We start from the raw sequence: 9,827 nt of genomic DNA, 5'->3' as shown, positions 1-9,827 counted from the left end.
CTCTAATTTTCAGGCCTGAGCGCTTCCCTGGAAATTAGTTATTTGTGTGCTTGCTTCACAACTTAGACTCAAGCGTGAGGGCAGGGACTATGTCTTTCATCTCACACAGTGCCTAGCAGGGGTGCAAGCACTTAGTAGGTGCTCTACAACTTGTTATGGGATGGGCTGTCCCATCGTGGGGGGAGGGGATGATATTTATTCTAACAAACGACAACAAACAAACACATAAGCAAGGGCAACAGCCTGCAGGTCTCACGTCACCACTAGGTCATCATCACCCCTCACCACCACTGCCCCGCCCCCTCAGGCCTGCGCGAAGAAGGAGGACCCTCCCGCCCTCTTTCTGAGGTCCAGCTCTGGCTGTGCGCTCCGTCCTCCCAGCCAGCAGGTGCCCCCAGACCACCGGCTCCTTCTCTGCAGCCGTCAGGTGCCCCCAGACCACCGGCTCCTTCTCTGCAGCCAGCAGGTGCCCCCAGACCACCGGCTCCTTCTCTGCAGCCGTCAGAGCCTCGTCCTCTCTCCCTCTTTGCGCTGCTTCCTGATCCCGGGATCCGGGCCCTGAGCTCCGGGGCCGAGGTTCCCGAGGCTTCCCGGGGCTCTCGGCCAGGTAACTGCGCGGCGGGGACCGCCCGGCTCCCGAGGCCGGGCTGGGCTCCGGACGTGGATGGCCCGGCCTGCGCGGTCCGCTGCGGGGAAGGAAGCGGGCAGGTGGCCTGGCCTGGCCTCTGAGGGGAGGGGGGGGGGGTTCCTCCTGCCTTTGGGCGCCGGCGCGGGCCCCGGGTGGGATGCTGGCATAGCGGTCCGGCTCAGGTGCGCCCAAGCCGGGTGTGACCACAGTGTAGGTAGGCGCGTCCGGGGGAGATGCGCTCGCGGTGCCTGCCAGGCGCCGAGGTTGCTGCTCGCTCCAGCCACGCCTGCTCCGAGGCCCAGGGCCAGGTGGGCCCGCCCAGCGCTCCTCCTCCCGAATCTGGCCCTGGACCGGGAGGAGCAAGGACAGGAGCCTTGGAATTCTGAGCTGGAACGGCCATCGGCCATCGAAATACCCTGTCGTTCTTTCACCCAAGAGTGAAAAGCCGAAACGCGGAGATGGAGTGACTTTCCCAAGGTCACAGAGTTGTATCTGCCATTTATAAATGTCTATTCTTTTATTTGTTTGTAAATGGGCTACCGTGTCCTCTGTTCTGCCAGGGAATTAGGATTCAGGGAAGAGGACTCTAAAAATACTAATCGGCATATCCAAATGAGCTGATCCGCATTACTGGCCGGTGACCCTGGCCTTTAAAAGGAAGTGAGAGAGGACAGTTCTTTTCACTCTGGGTCCTTTGTACTTCTGGCCCTTGCTCTGAAAATTGGCCTGGATGTTTTACGAAATTATCTCAGAACTCCTTGTCAGAACTGGGCCGGATCATAGAGTTATTTTCAATCCTTTTTTCTTTCCTTTCTTCTCTCTCTTTTTTTTTTTTTTTAAACTGAGGCTCAAGAGGTGAAAGTGATTGCTCACACTCTTATGGCTATTTAGGGGCAGAGACAGAACTGGAACTCAGGTCAATGACTGACAACTGCTGTTTTCTAATCTGATTTCAGATGAAAGCTGTACAGCACTTGACCTTCATAAAGCCCTCTCTGGATAGCATTCTTGGGAGTGGCTTGTGTATTGAAGTGTGTTGGTCCACAGATACTATTTCACTTGTCAGAATAGGGTTAAGCAATAAGTGTAGCCATGCAGAAAATTCCTGCTGAGATGAGACAGATATCTGAAATGTTTTTTACTTTTTTATTTGTACTTTCAATAGAGGAGCTAATGAATATTAATAAGGACATCCTGGTTATTTTCAGATTTTAGTCCTATCTGACTATATTGACTCCATTACACTCATTCTTGTCCTGAAACATTTATCACCAGTAAAAATTTCAGTCAGTGGCTTTCTGACTTTGTTTCATTTTTAACTAAATAATTGTCTTAAAGATATTTTTATATCTTAACAAAAACTCCCCACTTGTACCTCAAAATCCTGCTTCCCCTTTGGTCAATCTTTGAGTTGGATTTCAGAACTGAATAGAACTAGGAGTTTATTTTTTTTCCCTTCCAAACTATTTAGGTCTTTGTTTAGTTCTGTCTTTAGGTTTACCTCAAGTTTTGATTTTGACTGATAAACCCATGATCCAAACCCAGACTTCAGTTGAGTTTGGTATCAGCTTAAAACCACGTTAAACTGCCATGTGTCATATGACTTCTAGCAGAGACCACAAATGGTGGAGGTTTTTTTCCGTGAGGGCTTCTTATTGAGATTTTTGAAATATGAACACATTATCTAATACACATATTGAATTACTTGTGTATTGTAGTCCAAGGTCAGTCATCACTGGGAGGTTATTGACATTTACTCATCATAACAACATATACTATATTAGACCATCCGCTAACTCAGAATGCAGTTCCTGCTTTTCGGTTTACAGTTTTGACCAGTTATCTCTAAGGAACACGCAATCAGAAATACAGCCACGCTTCAGTAGAAGATTCTTGGCTCTGTAGATAAGGAAAAAGTGTTTCCGGGAAGGCAATATTTTTGTACTGTCTTAGAGTAGAAATGAAGATGTATACACAAAATGACCCAATGCTGTTTTCTTAGGGTGCATCCTTTGTTTTTCTGGTTTTGGTCTTTTCATCGTAGGATGGCCTTAGCTCTGTGTCTGCAGGCGCTGTGCAGCCTGGGGGGCTGGCTCTCGCTCTACATTTCTTTCTGTCGCCTGAATAATCACCGAAGCTATGAGTGGAGCTGCCGGCTGGTTACGTTCACCCACGGAGTCCTCTCGATAGGTCTCTCAGCTTATATTGGCTTCATTGATGGCCCTTGGCCTTTTACCCACCCAGGTAGGTGGGAGACATTAGAGAGTTTTCCCTTAGGAATTTATGATTTGGGGGTAGTCTTAGAAGGATGGGACTTTTCCACAGAATTTGTATAATACCGAAGAATATTGAAGAATAATTACTATTATAATGTGCTTTGGGAGTCTCCATTCATCTTCATTGTTAATGCTGATATTGTATGTGTCACCTATTGTTTCTGCTTTTCATAACTCTCTATTTTAAAAACAAATCTTAATTGCTTTTTACAATTTAATCGATCAAAATGTATAAATCATAAAGCTAATATCAACATCTACCACCAGCCCCAAACAGACACTAATGGACTGCATTATACATACTTTTTGGTAACCTGCAATTTTTACTTGATTGTATATTCAAAGGACATCATCTTTCCATGTCTATGTATATAGATCTTCCTTATCCTTTTCAGTTGTTATATAATATTGTGTTGTATGCATTCACTATCTTTTATTTAACCAGTGCCTCATTATTTGGGGGCAGCTATATTAATTTTTAAGCTGCTAGATGTACTGATACAAGTGTTACTTCCTTAGAATACAAAACCTATATCCCCTTGAATTAGTTTGCTGGGGCTGTTATAACAAAATACTACAGACTGGGTAGCTTAAACAACAGAGATTGATTTTCTCACAATTCTGGAGGCTAGAAGTCCAAGATCAAGGTGTTGGCGGGTTTGATTTCTTCTGAGGCTTTGCTCCTTTGCGTGCAGAGAGCTGCCTTCTTGCTGTGTCTTCACATGGTCTTTCCTTTGTGCCTGTCTACGTCCTAATGTCCCTGTTTTATAAGAACACTACCCTAACATCCCTATTTTAACTTAATTACCTCTTCAAAGGCCCTATCTCCAAATATAGTCACATTTTGAGGTACTGGAGTTTAGGGCTTCAACATACGAATTTTGGAGGGACATAATTCAGTCCATAAGTCCTCTAGAATATGATTTTTTAAAAATTCCTTAGATTCTTTCTTTTTGTAATTTCTTTAGATTCCCATATTGAGCTTCTGAATTTTCCCCCAAACTGTCAAACTGATAGGAAGCAACTCTTAAGCTTTATATTTTATACGAAGGCTCTTAATGGAGTCAAACATGTCAGGTCCTTGCACCCTATGTTCTTGGACATGGGAACATACTAACTTTTGGGGTTCTCTCCAGAGTCCACTTTCAAGATGAGTTAAGGACACCAATGTCCAATAATCTAACCCATTAAGCTAAGAAATTAATCTGACATTTGGGACAGAATAACTTTTCCATTATGGTTTATTACAGGATATTGAATATAGTTCCCTGTGCTATACAGTAGGACCTTGTTGTTTGTCCATTCTATATATAATAGTTAGCATCTGCTGCTAGTGGGAGAGAATAACTAAAAGAGTCGAGAAACAGAGCTTTAGCTGGTTAAGAAAAAGAAGACAAGAAAGAGACTGTGTAGGATTTTAATTGAAAGAACAAAATAACTGGATTTTATGCTGCTACACAGAGAGGACGCTGAGATAATTGCTGGTGCTTAAATCCCTCATTGAGATCTGGTGCATCAGAACAGCATTTCCTGGGCCCTGTAACGTTGGTTTGATAAAGACCAAAGTTTTAGATTTTAGTGTTTTGGGTTTTTTTTTTTTTTTTGGTTGCCTTTAAAAAGCATGTGCCTGCAATTGTTTTTGTTTTCAGTGATTCAGAAAAGTTTGAGAAAGAGCAACACAGGATCTCTGTGTAAGGTAGCACAATTCCCAGCCACTCAATTTGCTTCTGTCTTGGTTTATTTCAGGCTCACCCAATACACCTCTCCAAGTGCACGTTCTGTGTCTCACCTTGGGCTACTTCATCTTCGACTTGGGCTGGTGCATCTACTTCCAGTCTGAGGGGGCCCTGATGCTGGCTCACCACACACTGAGTATCTTGGGCATCATCATGGCCCTGGTGCTTGGAGAGTCAGGCACAGAGGTCAATGCAGTCCTCTTTGGAAGCGAGATTACCAATCCCTTGCTACAGATGCGCTGGTTTCTTCGTGAAACAGGCCATTACCATAGTTTCACTGGAGATGTGGTGGATTTCCTCTTTGCAGCTCTGTTCACTGGAGTGAGGATTGGTGTAGGAGCTCACCTCCTCTTCTGTGAAATGGTCTCACCCAAGCCCAAGTGGTTTGTGAAGGTCGGGGGAGTTGCGATGTATGCTGTGTCTTGGTGTTTCATGTTTAGCATCTGGCGTTTTGCATGGAGGAAAAGCAGCAAGAAGTACCACACCTGGAGAAGCAGGCGGAGTGAGGAGCGGCAGCTAAAACACAATGGACATCTCAAGACACACTAGCCAAGGCTTGCTCCAGACAATGGATTGGGTTAAGTCAGCCACGGGAACCAGGTTGGAGATATGGCTGTTACAGAATCCTGCTTATGACAAGCTTAGGTTTCAAAAAAGGGCTAAATTTATCCATCCGTTTGGTCAGTCTTGGAGCGGAACACATCCCAGTATTAAAACGCTAACTTCTGCAGCTGTGTAGTTGTGGAAAGTGAGACTACCGGCAGTAGTTGTAAGTCAGATCTGTGAGGTGAGCATACTGCATTCCTTTTAAGTTGTGGTGACCCTGGCTCCTTTGTCCCTGGGAGCCTTGATGATCAGACAGCCTAGAAAGGAACTCAAAAAGCATTAGTGCTGTTTCTTCCTTAGTCCTCTGAGAAGTGACTCCTTCAACAAATATTTATTCCTACTTTCTGTGTAGCAGCTTAAAGAAATGCACCTCATTTACTATGAAGTGAGGAACTTTCAGGAAGATACATGCCTTTGGCATTCTGAGCATTGGATCAGGAAATTGAATGGGGGGACAGAAGGATGAGAGAAGGATGTGGGTGAAACCGTGACGGTGGTGGGGGGCTACTTACTGAGCCTCCCTATACCATATACTTGGTATATACCATAAAGGACTCCCTGTACTTGGGGGTCCCAAGATCACCCTCAGGCTTGGTGCTTCGCTAAGAGGACTCACAGGACTCAGCACGTAGTTGTACTTAGAGCTTTGATTTATTACAGCAAAAGGATAACAACAAAAGATCAGCCAAGGGAAAAGGCACCTGGAGCAGAGTACAGGGGAAACCAGGCCCAAGCTTCCAGAGCCCTCTCCCAGTGGGATCATGCAGGATGTGCTTAATTCCCCTAGCAACGATTTATTCACAATATGTGTGAAATGTCTAGAAGGAAGCTTGTTAGAGACTAAGTACCCAAGATTTTAATGGGGGGGCTGGTCATGTAGGCAACCTTTTCCTGACTCCCAGAAGGAAAGGAGGTTTTCACCATGAACCGCATCGTTTGTACAAACAGTTTGGGGCCAGTGAGCCAGTCTCATCAGTTCATGTGGGAACCTTCCCAATGAAATCTAAGTCTTCAGATGTCAGCCAAGGGCCAACCTTGCAAACAGCCCTTTCCAGGCCTACTATATTAACTCTTTTCTGCACAAAAACCATAGAGCTAGAGCTTTGGATGAGAGATGAATGAGGTGTGGGCAGATTTACCGGGTCCTGTTGTACGGGTTCTGCCCTACCAGGAAAACTCTGCCAGTTCTCAGGGCTTTTGTGCATTAATCTCCTAGGCATGAGAGGCTGTGACTGAATTCCATAGGGATTTACCATGTGGATTCCACTGGGCTTGAGATGCCAGTTCAGGTTTCAGCTCTGCTATACATACTGCAAACCAGAACCGAAGACCAAATGTCCTGGCCTCAGGGTGATGAGGCTATTTTTTTTTCCATTTCAGACACATTACCTGTTCATCCTGTTAACTACTTTTTCTCTGGAAAAGGTGCCACTCTCTCTGGATAATATATTATGACAAGGCCCGTGTTGGAAGGAAAAAATATTTCTTAATCAATAGTCTCTCAGCTAGGAAAAGCAAGAACGTAAGTGTAGAAGAAGGGCTTAGGAATCGAGAATTCTTCGGTTCTTTGAACTAATTTGGCTACTCACCTGCCAGATCATTTGGGCAGGTCACTTGTTTACTCTGCTTCAGTTTAAACCCCATTGTCAATTAAGGAAATACCCCGTTGTGAATTGCACAGAGACATTAGGTGGTGTTTTATTAATGCAGGTCTTTAATGTAGAGCTTTTATGGGAAAAAAAGGAAGTTTTATGTATTTGTTTGTTTGTTGTTTATTTTTTATTCATTTGATTGTGTTGTTGAGACCAGTGGTGAGCGAGTAGCTCAGCTGATGAGCAAGGGTATGGGGATGTTGAAGTCAGGGCTGGACGTGAGTAGGAAGTATCAGCCCATTCGATGGTAATCCTAGCCTAATGAGTGGTCTTGAAGATGGACGTCATTGTCCAGGCATGACCAAGTGGTTGGAACTGCATGAGGTCATCATTGCTCTGGGAAAAGCGGCTTTAAAGGCATGTTAACCGTGGGTCTTTTAAAATGACTGTCTTCTGGTTAAGGAGATTTGCTGGACATGAGAATAATCTGACAGTAGCATCTCTACCTCTTTTTTTCTATGATCAGTATCCCTGAAATGCTGGTTAGCTTCTTTCCAACAAAATTGTGGTCCAAGTAGGATGCTGGGGAACGCTGATTTTAGCAAAAGCCTAGTTAGAAAAAAAAAAGAGTGGCTTGGCACAAAAGAAAAAAAAAAAAAAGAAAAGGAAAAAGCTGTCTCTTGAGTTTTGGCACAGTGCAAGCTGTCCCATACCAGACAAATGAATAGACGGTACCATTCTTTTCTCCTTCCACCTCAGAAGTGAAGGGATTGCAGACCTTGCTCTTTTAGGGGAAAGTACTTAGGTTTCTTGAATTTCCTGAAACCTACCTAGTGATAAGGGAAGGAGAATCCCTCATTTCAGCTTTTCTTGCTGTTGTAGCTGATAACTCTGAAGGAAACTTGCTGAGAGAAAAATGTGAAATGAAGGTGACTCAGCAGTTAAAATGCTGAGTCAGTACATGAGAGGTACATGAAGGGCTAATTAACATGTGGTATGGTTGGACACATGAAGTACTCATTTGCATTTAGATTACTATGTAATAGTCATTAACACTGCTCAAGAAGGATTTATATTTCAGTGAGATTTGTACTAAATTTTATAAAAATAAACTTTTTATCAACCCAGAGTCTGGCTTTATGTCTTTGTTCTGGTTCTGCCAGAAGCTTAAAAAAAAAAGGCTTTTGGCCTGTAGAAATGTTGACCCATATTTATACTTATCGGTAAAATACTTTGTAGCTGTTCTTATCATCCACCATTCCTAATACTGCTTACTTTTTGAGGCAACAATCTACATACAGAAAACAGTTTGCCAAAAGAAGGAGGAAGAACTTAATTTCTTTCTTATTTTGCCACCTGTTTGAGCAGTTGCCTTGAGAATGATGATGTCCAGTTGGGTCCACAAAGACAGGTCCTTCGGCTGTCCTCAGGCTCTGCTTCCCATCCCTGGAAGTGTTAGACACATAGTAGGTGCTCAATAAGCAGGTTGAAAGAATGGATGAAGGCATGAGGATGTAGTTTAGAATTACCCCCCATTGGAAAACGTTCTCAAAGAGCATGCGCAGTGGATGGTGTCACCAATGTCATTTTTCTAGGTAAAGGACTAATGTCCCTGGGGCGTGTGTTCTGCCTAAATTGGTGTGACTCTTCTGAAGGTATTCTATACACAGACTTAAAACAGTCTAGAGCTATCAACGGCTGTAAAGAGGCTTTCAGGGACATTTTTTACCAGTAGAGCTTTGTGCCTGAATATAGAGATTTTCATCATTAAAAAAAATAGCTCTGGAGTGAATAACCACTGACTTAATTAAATCCTTTGCTTACGATCTTCTGAAGCTTTCCCACAGCAAATGCCCTCTTTGCTCACAGCTAGAACTTTGGGTCTGTTTAAGTTTGGAAAGATCTTGAAAGCAGCCTGCCAAGAGGTTTTGTATGCAAGGAAGAGAAGGTGAATTAGGAAACTTTCCCAGTTTGTTTTATTCCTGAAGCTCGTGTAGTGAGGCATTCTTGAAGAGAAGAGGGGAACTCATTTTTTAAATGCATGATTTGATGAGTCATTTGGTCCAATTAATTTGATACCCACACTATAAAATTATTAGAATAGGGCCAAAAAGATATTTAGTATGTCTAAGAAAGACAAACGTTTGGGGATAAGGTTTGCATTTTGGTCATTTTTTATAGATTGATGGAGCTCTTTCCAGTTACATATAGAAAATGTGCAATTATGAGTTTTCAGGATAGAATTATCATGCTAGGGTACACCAGCAGGTGGCAATGTGTCCTGGTCTGATCATTAGAAGTGGCTTGGAACCCTAATCTGCTTCTATTCTTTCCCAAAATAAACATTACAAAATTAGCTGGCTGTGCGCTAAACTTAAAAAAAAAAAAAAAAAATCAAGCAATAAAGAGTCATCTTTGGCCTCTGTTTATCTTTTTCTTTTTTTTACCCATTCTAACGTCAGCCTTAGCTCATGCATCTATTCAGGGATAATGATCCTTTTATGCACTGTTGCGGATTGACTTTTAGAAACAGCATTGTTAAGAAGTAATTGTTTCCCCCTCTCCACGTCCACTGTTAGTTAGATTTGCTTTGCCACTTGATTTCCACAAAGAGGCTAAAGACCCTTACCCATCAATACAGGTTTGAACTCAAAAGTCTGAAAATAGTTGGATAAAGAGACAGCCACTTCAGATGTTTGCAGGCGGAATTGAAGAAATACATTATACATGGTACTTGAATCGCTGTAATCTGCATTATGCAATCATAAAACTGGACGGTTATCTAAATCTATCTACCCAGTAGGAAAAAAATATTATTTGGGAACCCTTCAAAGAGAACTGTTAATGCTATTTACTGGATAAATATATTTTATTTTCTGCTCCCATTTCTTTCCACAAGCTTAAGTCGCTGTGGAAAGCACCATGCTTGCTCAATTTGGCAAATAATACGTATCATTTTGCCAAGGCAGAAGCAACCTAAAAGCAACAT

At 43.0% G+C, this 9,827-nt stretch overlaps 1 protein-coding gene across 4 annotated transcripts; it reads left to right on the top strand.

Moving 5' to 3' along the window:
• The first annotated feature begins 359 nt into the window (after positions 1-359).
• On the top strand, positions 360-7,002 carry TLCD5 (TLC domain containing 5). 4 transcript variants are annotated; one of them, XM_061202464.1, is made up of 3 exons: positions 360-607; positions 2,673-2,872; positions 4,651-7,002. In XM_061202464.1, exons 2-3 carry the CDS (start codon positions 2,674-2,676, stop codon positions 5,187-5,189), a joined length of 738 nt encoding a protein of 245 aa, XP_061058447.1. In that variant the 5' UTR covers positions 360-607; position 2,673; the 3' UTR covers positions 5,190-7,002. The 4 variants fall into 4 exon arrangements, with proteins under 4 accessions (XP_061058447.1, XP_061058448.1, XP_061058449.1 ...); XM_061202465.1 differs by lacking the exon at positions 2,673-2,872; XM_061202466.1 differs by lacking the exons at positions 360-607; positions 2,673-2,872 and adding an exon at positions 742-1,105.
• The last annotated feature ends 2,825 nt before the right edge of the window (positions 7,003-9,827 follow it).

The sequence above is a fragment of the Eubalaena glacialis genome, chromosome 10, assembly GCF_028564815.1.
Source record: "Eubalaena glacialis isolate mEubGla1 chromosome 10, mEubGla1.1.hap2.+ XY, whole genome shotgun sequence".
NCBI classification, from domain to species: domain Eukaryota; kingdom Metazoa; phylum Chordata; class Mammalia; order Artiodactyla; family Balaenidae; genus Eubalaena; species Eubalaena glacialis.
Note: the sequence above shows the minus strand (reverse complement) of the source record. Positions and strands in the feature narration are given on the sequence as shown.